The sequence below is a fragment of the Xiphias gladius genome, chromosome 6 (genome assembly GCF_016859285.1).
Source record: "Xiphias gladius isolate SHS-SW01 ecotype Sanya breed wild chromosome 6, ASM1685928v1, whole genome shotgun sequence".
Taxonomy (NCBI): Eukaryota; Metazoa; Chordata; class Actinopteri; order Istiophoriformes; family Xiphiidae; genus Xiphias; species Xiphias gladius.
In genome coordinates, this window is record NC_053405.1 from 10,483,435 (window position 1) to 10,495,544 (window position 12,110).

Genomic DNA, 12,110 nt, shown 5'->3' on the forward strand with positions numbered 1-12,110 from the left:
TTTTTATTTGTACGTACTTGACCTGAAAATATGCTGATTTTGAGCTGACTATCAAGAGTCCACCTTATCACTGTGCAGCAGCTTGTCGCAGCGAACAGGCTGGTGTTGGAGCTTTTTTATAGATACTCATTTGCAACAACAATTACTGTGCACTTAAGTACGGGCCTGATTGTAACATAAACACAAGCTACATTTAAGTTATGCAGTCGTCAGAATCTGGAGCCTTTGACGTTGTGTCACTTACAGTTAAATAATCATCATGGAGATCTGCTGGAGAAAGACATAACGCCTAACAACCAGGTCAGAGAAAGAAAGAGAGCTAAGTGAAAAAGCTTGTTGTGGCGTGTGATGATCTGCTCAAGTACATTCTCAAGTGAACGGTCTGATAGGGTGGCTCTGTTGCCAAATGTATATTTCTTTAGTTTCTTCACCAAAAGCTTCTAATCTCATTACAATAAATTGGCACACTAGTCTGATAGCAACAAAGTGCAGTGTTTTTCTCTGAATTTCATTTTGGTGCTAACAAGATATCCCGTTAGTGCCACGACTCCCTGATGCTTTAATGTTGCTGCGGATGTGGCATTACTGACGTGGATGTGTTATAAATATTCTGCCGACAATGTGCATGATTTACAAATGCATTCCCACCAATGACAGCCACGAGCAAATGGAAAAAAAAACAACAGATCTATTTCCATTCATTTCAAGAATCTCAGGACCAGATGCACAGAGCAGGTCAAATCAAATGAAAGTCTGGAGATTATGACACTACACAAATGTATAGCCTTTACACTAACACCATATGAACTTACCATATGAAAACTAGAAGGGCACTCAGAGAGCACAGACCTGTGCAGAAGTCAACGTCAAACAACATACACCAGACTTAAGAGAAAAAAAATTCAAATTCATAGTAAATGATCCGGATCTGCCCTTAAATTTAACGGGTTCTTCCCTGGACCATGCCCCATCCCTTACACCAAGTTTGGTGCAAAATTGGTTCTGTAGTTTTTCAGTAATTCTGCTGACAAATAAACCAACAAACAGACACCGGTGAAGACATAAGCTCCTTGGCGGAGGTAAAAATACTATAAACTCACTGCTGAGTGCAACAAGGTCAGTAATGCAATCTATGATAAAGCGAAACAAGAAAAACCAAACGCTTGATTTGATTTTTCATGCAGTCCCTCTGTATTATGATACACATCTTGTGCTGGCTTTATTTGACAGAAATATAATTATCAAAAATTTACAGCTTACTAAATACACCGATGTTAAAAATGTACTGTAGTTTAACACACAGTTTATTGGTCACCTTCTTGATATTTCTCCCCCTACAAGGATCAAAGCAGAATCGCTTGTTTTTTTGTGTCTTGACCTGAAAGTGGAACCAGATAACAAGATGTGTGTGTTGTGTGTCTCCCAGTGTAGAACATCTGCTGCCACACTTGAACAACTCCATGCTTACTGCGCTCTAACCAATGAAAAGCGTCTATTATATATATATCTGTGTGTGTGTGTGTGTGTGTGCATATGATGTGACCATTCTGTATGAAGCAGCATGTATGCATGTCTATGTGTCCATACATGTGTGTTGGGCTCACACCTTAGTCCCACCCACGCTGATGATGCGGTAGACACTGCGGCTGGCATCGTAGAAGAAGGACACGGTGACGGCGTGTTTGCTGGCCGGCAGCCAATTGCGTTTGGTGGCCGGGTCAATCTGAAAGACATGAGCTCTGGCGCTGAAGATGGGCTGCTCCCTTTAGAAACACACAGCAGAAAAACAGACCACATTAATTTCATGTTACTCCTGACTTAGTGTGTAAAAGGAGGGGGGCTCTCGGTGGCTAAAGCTGCCACTGTATACGGCCGACTAGTGGTTCTCAGCAACGTATTATACTTAATTAAATTTGCATAATGAAAATGCACAGAGCATTTAAGGGCATTTAGCATTTATTAAGTGTCATTTACAGCATGCTTACAGTATTATGTAGCCCTGGAATGGAAACTAAGGGTATCAGTGTGGCAAGAATGCCATCAATTTTTATTTTGTTTCAAACCTTTGGACAAACAAGAAAACAAGGAAATATCAGGCTTTTTCCATGTTGCATTTTGTTATCTTGTTCATCAATTTGCTAACCTTTCATGGCCTTCATTAGTGTTGTCTTCCATTACTCTGTGCTTAGTATTGTCCCAAGAGCACCTGCTTGAGGTGGTGCACTAGTAATCCCCTTTCTATTAAATTAGATGGGTGTCCTTTTTGAACTGAATCTTATATCAGTAACATTTCCTTTCTAAAGCTAATTTCTACCTTCATTTTATAGTGAGGGGAAGCTACAACTGAACCCCTTTTTCTACAAATATGTAAAAAATGTGTCATTTTACAAATAGGCTCAAAAAAGAAAAGTATGAGCTGTTGTTTCGTTGATTAAGAACCTCTACAATAATGTGGTGGGGGTATATTTTACTTTTAAGAAAACTGACAATTTGTCAGATTTAAAATATAAAAGATTGATACGAATAGAACAAATGAAAACATAACATAACCACATGAGTAAAAGCGTACACGTATACCGTTTGGATTTCACCGTATTTGTTTAAATGTTGTGCTATCAATCATTTTCTAACCATATGTGTCACTTTTATCAGGGGATGAATATATCACTTTCAGTCAGACCTCTTCTTTTGTCACTCGGCTCCGTCGCTAACCGCAAGGTGAGCCTGAGGTCATGAGTTACATGCCCGATTTGTAGGAGACACAAATGTGACTGAACCAGTTTCTCTGTGGAGAAATTCGCCTTGGGGGACCTGGATTTAAAGGTGCGCCAGCTCTGGAAAGTCAGAGCCCATTTTCAGACTGTCACTTCAAGTCTGATGCAAACTGCATCCACTGTTATAATACACTGATGTGTAGGGTTAGTTCTCCGCAAACACAAGAAACATATTTCACTGTCTCCTCTGTGCTATCTACCTACACTAGTTGTGCTTTTATTAAATGTTTTGAGACATTTGTTACTGAAACTTACTGTATGATTCCACACTTAAGCAACACAGTTGAAATGGAAATCTGTTTGTGGTGCTCGAAGAACAGAATTTGAAGAATGATTTTCAAAAAATTCAACGTCATGTCTTACCAGAAACAATGTCTTAGTCCACAGTTAGTGTTATAACTATTAATTGAATAACGTTTTATTTTGTTTACAGGTAATTTTATGGATAATCGTTAACAACCAGGACATTATTGAATTTAATTTTTCAATGCTGTAAACACCACAACTTCCATTTATCTCCATTTTCTCAGGTTGGTGTCAGAAGTCTGAAACAGAAAACCTTGACGAATAAAGCCAAACCTCTGGCTAGCTTTGGTTAGATGCCAAGGGTGCCGTTAGTGGGAAGATCTGTTTTTTGTGATTTGGGCGAACTGACCCTTTAGAGGTTAACGATAATAAATTTTCTAATATTACAATAAATAGTGTAGTTACAACATAATTCTGGCTAAGGAGAAATTTTTATTTATTTTTATTTAATTTAAATGAGCTTCTGGTTTTAATCTTTAATAGAGTTAGCACTGCGAGTCTCCCCATTACACCAGCCAGTTCTGCTGTGACATTGGCTTTGTTCTGTATTGGTGTTATTTTTGGATGGTATATTTTTTTAAGAGAAAGCACTACATTTCAGTTAATAGGCTATCATATGTTGCTTTATGAAAAAACAGAGAGACCATGATAAAAATCCCTTCACAGCTATCCTTATGAGCTATGCAATACTTAGGAAAAATGGAAATGTCACACTCAAGAAACCTTTTTTAGTGCACTGATCAAAGCCACAAGGCTAAAACATCTGTACTCATCATTAAAATTAATTGGATATCATTATTATTTCATTTTGTTAATCTGTTTGAGTGAAAATTGTTGTGACTTTTTCGGTCCTCTGAGTGTACAATGATGGTGGATAAAGCTATAAATAGGACAGAAACACTTCAAATTTCTAAATGTGACTCTGTTCTTCGGAGACCTTGAGGTCATTGATGCTCTCCTGGCGTAATGAGGCTTTTGGTGCACATGAAGCTGAAGATTTGCTATCTACTAGCAGTCCAATTAGCCGCCCTGCTCTCTTTGAAGACAAACTAAGACAAACTCGCTGTGGGGACTAATGGTGGATAGAGGCTCACAGGATGACGAGGGACTGCACAGGCACTTTGGTGAATTCATGCAACATTACACAGCTAATAGAGTTTGCATAATGTTAATGTATGCAATGAGCCGTTCCCATTGCAAGTCACTTATATACCGATATTAATGAGGATGATGTGCACTGGGAGGAGGCTCTGTTCTTTGTCTAAGCAAAAGAAATAACCCTTTATGTGGGTCAGCACTGGCTATATGAAGCATTGTTCCTGCTGGATTTGGTTGGCATTCCTGCATAATGGCATGCAAACAATAGTCGCTATTGTTTCGACACAGATTACTGAAGCTACAGTTGACAATAGGGAATAGCACCAAAGCCAAGGAAGCAGATTTAGGTGCCATCCAGGTCCAAGACAGTAGCAGCTAGAGATACAATAAATATGAATAACTGATGATACACATATGAGTCTAACTCAACTAAATAACATGGAGTCACTGGACAACAATGACAATACAAACAAGGCAAACTAGTAAATTTCTAATTTGTATACACTTGGCTCTAGGATTTGATTTACTGGTTTATTTCAATTCAAATATTCTGAAAAATACCCTCTCAATTCCTCACAGAGGCTGAAGAAATACTGTAACATTGTTTGGTTGCTGCCACATAAACAGGATTTCCATGGTAGTCATTCAAGGACTCAGACAAAAAAAGCCTGAGGTTTGATTTTTAGTTAAGCAGAGCACACAGGCATTCCTAGTAAAATTGTTCTGACCTTTGAGTTTGAGACAGCTTAATGCTTTGGTAACTGTTTGGCTGCTGAAAGACGGCTGGAAGTTTTTCTTTCACAAATATTTCTGTGCGGGCAGAAATAAATGGAAAATTATGTTGCACCATATTTTTCACTCTGAAAAACATTGAAAAATAAAAAATGTAAGTATGCAAATGCTTTCAAAATGAACACACCCCATACAAACTCGTCACCAAATGCTCTGGAAAGAACCCTGTTAATTTGTCTGCCATGAAAAACACTGCTACTGGAGAACTGCTTTCAGTCACTTCTAGGAAATAAAGTTGGTGTAAGTCAAAAAAGTTAGTAAATTTAGCAACAAACCACTGTTGCTTCCAAGCATTCAGTCACTACATCAAATTTAAGTGAATGGGTTATCATCTCTATCACCTTTAAGAGCTACTGTGCACTTGCAATTGAAAAAGGCCATATTAGCAACTATTTATCATGTGAAAATATCGAGGCTAATGTTAGAGACCATGTTAAAACCATGCAGCTCCCCAATATCAATGTGTGTAAGTTTATGTAAGCGAAACATCTATTTTTCTTTTCCTCATCAAAGAAAAAAACAAATATTCAGGATATTATAACAAAGCTTTGTCAGGTGAAAGAATTTGATATGAGGTTTGGGCTACATGTCAAAATTTATCTCACCGTCAGGATGTAAAATCCTTCTCAAAGCACCAGACACAAATCAAGCACATTAACAGCTCCAGGAAAGTATTTAATTATACTCAATAAAACGAATTATCTTGCTGCATAACAGATAACCAGGGCAATAATTGCATTAAGACAATAGGCCAAAAATAAATAAATATCAATATCAAAGCCAAATAGCTTCAATTAGGATTTCCCCTCTATCATATTTTCATCTTAATGAGAAATGATGACTGACTGCTCATCATCTTCCAGCCGTCACGGCAGATCACACAGAAATGAACTTCCCATCATTCATTTGGCCCATCTTGACATTGCTCTGTTAAAAGGCTGTCAAGCTAATCAGCTCACAGACATGTCAAGGTTTGATCATATAAGCAGAATAAAACTGGATTAAATTCTTCCTGAGGTGAAGGATAGCAAACACTACACAGCAGCTTGACATTCACAGAAGCCTGGAAGTCTAAACTAATGCAGTGCAGCAAAGGGAAGTGGAGCCTGGTTTGGTACAGTGTCTTGTGCTTTACACATACCTGATATGATTAAATTGAAATTCAAATTAATTGAAACTGTGTAGCCTTTAATTAAATCAGGTATTGTGAAAGTACAAACGTAAATGACTGGGTAGAAGTAGACAGCTGCTCATATCGAGAGCTTGAAGAGTTGTAAGATAAGCATTCAGTGAGTGCAAACAAGTAAAATGTTAAGCTAAATCTACAGAAATCAGCCCAACATCTCTAAGCTGAAAGGAAGAAAAGTTACTAGATTTAATGTACGTATGCGTAATAAAAGAGAAGGGAGTGTTTTCAAGTCCTGGTTCACAGACACCATCAGCTGACTTCTTTGCATTGCTAGAAGACGTATTCAGGTCATTAACTTAAAGATAAATAACATCACCATAAATGATGTCAGTTAATTCTTGACATTGGAACCAGCGGTTGACAAAACAATCTCAAAAAAAGGTCCGTTTAGTAGTAGCTATACTGGTTCTTTTGACTGTATCACACAATCTTACTCAGCAGATGGCCTTTGCCCACTTTCATGAACTGCAGATTTTTAAAATTTCCACTCCTCTGAGCTCTTCAAGCACTTCTCATTCATGTTGGCTTAAAGGTTGAGACTGAAGGTGCACTCTGGACTTTGAACATCAGTGGGGAAAACAAGAGAAAATATAACAGATAAAAAGTATAAAACAAAGGAATCAAGAATGAACTTGACTTTTAAGTCAAAATGGGTGAGAAGTCTTTAAAATGCTTTGCGAAGCAGTCAGCTACTGTAAAAACAGGCAAACCATAACTTGTCAACACTCCCAAGTAGCTTTTTTTATTAAAACATAAAACTGGTAGTTTGTCATCCTTTCAGGCAAATGGACCTAGTCAGTATTTAAACGTCCATTTCTATGCTGATGACACAATGTTCTATACCTCTGGTTCTACTCCAGCCCAGACTCTCACTTATCTTCAGTCTACCTTTAATGCTTTTACAGATATCACTCTATTTTTTAAAATTGTAACTACATAACTCCTGCTAATCAACATTTAGGAATTTGTTTCAACAGTGGACTTTCACTCTATTCATATCCAACGCTTCATCTGACAATTAAAAATACAACTCAGCTTTCTGTTTAGAATTAAAGGCTGTCTGTCTTTTCTAAGCTGTATAACGATTTTTCAGGTAACTTTTATGTCTGCACTTGACCATGGAGACAGTTTTGAAATGTTTAAAGTTTTCTATCAGCCTTTCCGCAGTTACAGTGGCATGAAAAAATTTCGGACACCCCTGGTCAAAATTTCTGTTAATGTGAATAGTTAAGTGAGTATAAGATGCAGTGATCTCCAAAAGTCTTATTTTTGTTTTGTACAAGTTTCGAGTGAAAAAAGGGAAAGAAAGACCATAAAAAGTTGGGGCACCCCAAGATATTTGAGTTCTCAGATAACTTTTTACCAAGGTATCAGACCTTAATTAGCTTGTTAGGGCTATGGCTTGTTCTGAATCATCGTTAGGAAAGACCAATTGATGCAAATTTTGAAGCTTTATAAATACTCTTTAAACCTTGTCCCAACAATTATCAGCCATGAGCCCCTCTAAGCTGCTGCCTCGCACTCTGAAAATTAAAATAAATGATGCCCATGAAGCAGGAAAAGCTATTAGAAGACAACAAAGCGTTTTCAGGTAGCTGTTTCCTCGGTTCATAACATAATTAAGAAATAACAGGAACAGGAATGGTGGAGGTCAAGTTGAGGTCTGGAATATCAAGAAAACTGGAGTGGTTGCGCACTGTTCTACTGTTCAGTAAAACCTGCAAAAATATGACCTTCATGGGAGAGTTATCAGAAGAAAACCTTTCCTGCATCCTCACCACAAAATTCAGCCACAGAAGTTTGCACAGGAAAATTTACACAAGCCTGACGAATTTTTGGAAACAAGTCCTGTGGACTGATGATGTTAAAATAAAACTTTTTGGCTGGGTGCCAAATTTAATGAAAAGAACACCTCTCCAACTGCTGAGCATGGGGGGATGGATCGATTATGCTTTGGGCTTTTGTTGCAGCCAGTGGCATGGAGAACATTTAACTGGTAGAGGGAAGAATGGATTTTAAAAAATACCAGCAAATTCTGGGAGAAAACATCCCCTCATCTTTAAAAAAGTTGAAATGAAAAGAAGGTGGCTTCTTTAGCGGGATAATGATCCTAAACACACCTCAAAATCCACAACGGTCTACCTCAAGAGGCGCTAGTTGAAGGTTTTGTCATGGTCCTCACAGTCCCCCAGCCTAAACATCATCTATATTTATGGATAGACCTCAAAAGAGCAGTGTATGCAAGACTGCCCAAGAATCTCAGGGAACTAGAAGCCTTTTGCAAGGAAAAAAGCATTTACAAGCTGTGATACTTGCCAAAGGGGATGTTACTAAGTACTGGCCATGCAGGGTGCCAAAACTTTTGTTTCAGGCCCTTCTACGTTTTTGTCATTTTGAACCTGTAAAAGATGGAAATAAAAATAGTAATATTGCTTAAAATATTAAAGAAATGTTTCACCTTTAACTTTATGCCTTTTGGAAATTAGTTCTTCTCTTACACTCTTAGCTATTCGCAGTAACAGAAATTTTGACCAGAGGTGCCCAAACTTTTTAGTGCCACTGTAAATCTAGTCTATTACACTGCGTTACGCCTCATCACTGATGAAAACTTTCATACTCATCATTACTCTTAACATTGGATGGACTACCATCTGTCAGCTGTTAAAAATAAGGGATAAGCTTTTTAATATTCATCTCTAAAGCCTGCACATTGTCTCACATCTTTTCTGTCATTTACTATAAAGTCTGATCTGGTGTTTTTTTACAAACACTTTTTAGCAACAATATTTATTAATGGCAGTAAAATGTAAAGATCAAAAATTAAAGTATATAAGGCCCGGAGTGGCATGTATTGTGTATTACGTTAAACAAATCTCTACTGATGTATTAACAAGTAAGCAGAATCTTAATTTGTAGCTGGTTAATGTGGAGATTTAATTAATTTAATTTATTCTGTTTTGTACTTTTATCTATAACAATGCATTGTATTTTATAGGTTAATCATATTCTGTGTGTGTAAATTATAGCACTCTGATTACGAGATACTTCCCACTGAAATGTGGCAGAGGTAAAAACAAGCAGATGTAGAAAGTAATATAAATTGGATATACATAAGTATAATACAAGAACTGGTTGAGTAAATGCATGTAGTTACTTTCCACCACTGCTGCTTTGTGATCTGAGACGGGAGCCTGAATCCACTGAGGGGTCATCTGGGTCAATTAATGTTAATCTATTCCAGGTCAAATGTACATACATCCACCCACCCCTCCACCTCCTTCATACACACTCACTGCTACTCATCGATGCATGAGTGGAGGGGGAACTCTATTTAGATTACAGCTCAGTGATTAAACGGGTCAGAAACAATGACAATTTTTTTTTCGAGGTGTGAATTGATCTGTTTAGGTGCTACATCCCATTGCTTTTTACAGGATTGAGAGTCAAAACTGCAATGTCTTTGTATGTGTTTTATGCTGTATGTATTATGGAAAAAGAAGGTACAACCAGAAACTAAACTAAAATCTTCCGAAAATGTATTATTGAGAGCTGCAGCTATGGCAACAATTATGATTAACAGTACCATTAAAGCATTATGAGAGCGATAACAAGCCATGCTTCTATAAAAACTTCCCTTTGTGCCCTGTTCTGTGTAAAGATACAGATTTTTTCCCCTAAGACTACTCCTAAGACCCTAAGAGCACTGACTTAAAATGTTACTTCTAGTTTATCTATCAAGGGAAATGCAGGAGGTATTTCACAATTTGAAATATTTGCCCAAAGTACTAAAAGGTCAACAGTTAAACACACCGGTCACAAGTATCCCATCCTCACACCGAGTACCGCCTTGTTCACCCACTGTACATCATTTTATATGAGAAGTAGAGCTGCAACTGACAATGATCTTCATTAAAAACTTTGTAAATTTGAAAAAAAAAATATCTGTAACAATTTTCCTGAGGCCAAGGTGACGTCTTGAAATTGCCTGTTCTGACCAACCAACCGTCCAGAACTCAGGGATATACAGATAATCACATCTCATAAGACAAAGAAAAGCAGCAAATCCCTATAAACGAGAATCAGAGACTAAGTGTGCACTGTTCACCATTAGGGATGGATATTGATAAAAATTTTATTGATACCTATGCCATTATGGATTCTTCTTATCTATCCGATTCTTTATCGATTCCATTACCAATTCCTGATCAATTCTCTGTGAAAAAAAAAAAGTAGGCCTTCACAGGTTTTCAGCGTCAAGGCAGCTGTTTAATAATCTGATTATCTGAGCTATCATCTGTCTATCATCATTTAAAATGGATGAAATGAGAGAATATTTGTACAGCATATATATAATGTTATTATAACATAGGATATTTACCCTCGGTTACAGACGTGCTGCTCTGTTGGGAAGTGTCATATACATGGCATTCCTGGAATTTAGGCTCATGTCGTGTAGAAAGATGTTTCAGCATATTGCTGGTGCCTCCACCCTTACCAGAATATCATTTTACAGACAGTACAACTACCAATGCAGTGTTTCCCACAGGTTGATTGAATTTACTGGTGGTGGTGGGTGGCTGGCGCGGCGTGTGAACGATGTGCATACAGAGACTCATAAAGTTTAGGAGGGGAGAGTGTAACCCAGGTTATTTGCTGTTGCTACAGTTTACAGATGTCCCCTAAACGCCTCACATGCAGACTACTGGTAGCGTTACAATTTACCAATGTCCCCTAAAGACCTGACATGCAGGCTATTGGTAAACACTAGCTAGGCGGCTGTGCACAGAGAAAACCTCTAGTCTCCGCTCAGTTACTGCAGCCCACACAACTCAGACAAGTGTGTGGCCTTGAAGTAGTTAGTTTGAAAAGAGTTAAACAAAGCGCTCTAATGTAAGATTTACCTACATTGAAACCAAGTTATTTTATCCACCTGGGTGACATGCCCAAGTAGAGCCTTCATATGGGAATCATTCTTCATGAAATGAAGGCACACTTTGGACCGTTTTTATTTCTCTCCGCCATGACTCCTTCTTGTTGCAATTTGGAACCGGTTCTCAACTGGAACCGCTTCTCGATTCTTACCATATTTGCCATCTTGCTGGAGAAATTACTTAAACGATTGGTCGATTATCAAAATCATTTTATCTCCATCAATTATTCATTCCAGGGCAAATTTGAATACAAGCTAAAAAAAACAAAATATTTTAAAAATATCAGTCTACATTTTTAGTGCCTAAACTAGAGATGTGGTAAAACTAAACTGAGTTACCTGAAAAATTTTTGAGAGCTGCTTTTCTTAAAGAAACTCTGACACAACAGTCTGTTACAAAGCTACTTTTTCATTTAAGGAGAAGAGCTAGTACATACACCTTTGTATTTTGTTTTATTTTTTATTTGTATTCGGGGTCAGAGTGGTGGAAACAGAAAAAGATGGACAGGCAAAACCTTGGAGACATGGGGGGAGAAAGCTCTGCTGGTATCTGAGCCCAGGCCATCAGGGATATGGGGCTGAATCCTCAAGTGTTGTTCAAACCTCTATTGGCACAACCACTTTTCATGCCTTTCTGGGACATTTCATCTTCTTTTCTGCAAGTCGCTGTATTCATGCACCGCACAAGTCTGCAGCAGTCTGTCGCAGGGAGCTGTCACCACTGGATCATCTCATGATTTTTTGATGTGGTGCCAACTGGCGGCTTAAAAACTATACTCTCCCTCAAGGAAACTTCTGAAAGTTTGCCTTAAGAAAACCTTTACTTTATATTCTGCCATTGTCAGAGGATGGGAGAGTAAAAGCAGCGGAGTCTGAGCTGATGGCTGAAGTTTTAAAGTTTTCTTTAATCCACTTAACATCCTCCACATCCCCCATAAAAGCAGCAAAGACACCAGATAGAGGAGGAGGCACGCAGCCCTGAGGCCATCAGCTACACCCAACCCCCATGATAAATTAATTG

General features: G+C 38.0%; 1 protein-coding gene across 1 annotated transcript in view; it reads right to left on the reverse strand.

Annotated features, from left to right (window-relative positions):
• LOC120790561 (homer protein homolog 3-like) overlaps positions 1 to 12,110 on the reverse strand; it is a 48,751-nt gene that overhangs the window by 26,536 nt on the left and 10,105 nt on the right. Inside the window, exon 3 of the mRNA XM_040128223.1 lies at positions 1,607 to 1,763. Within this exon, the coding sequence (XP_039984157.1) occupies positions 1,607 to 1,763 (157 nt within the window). The remainder of the gene's footprint in view (positions 1 to 1,606; positions 1,764 to 12,110) is intronic.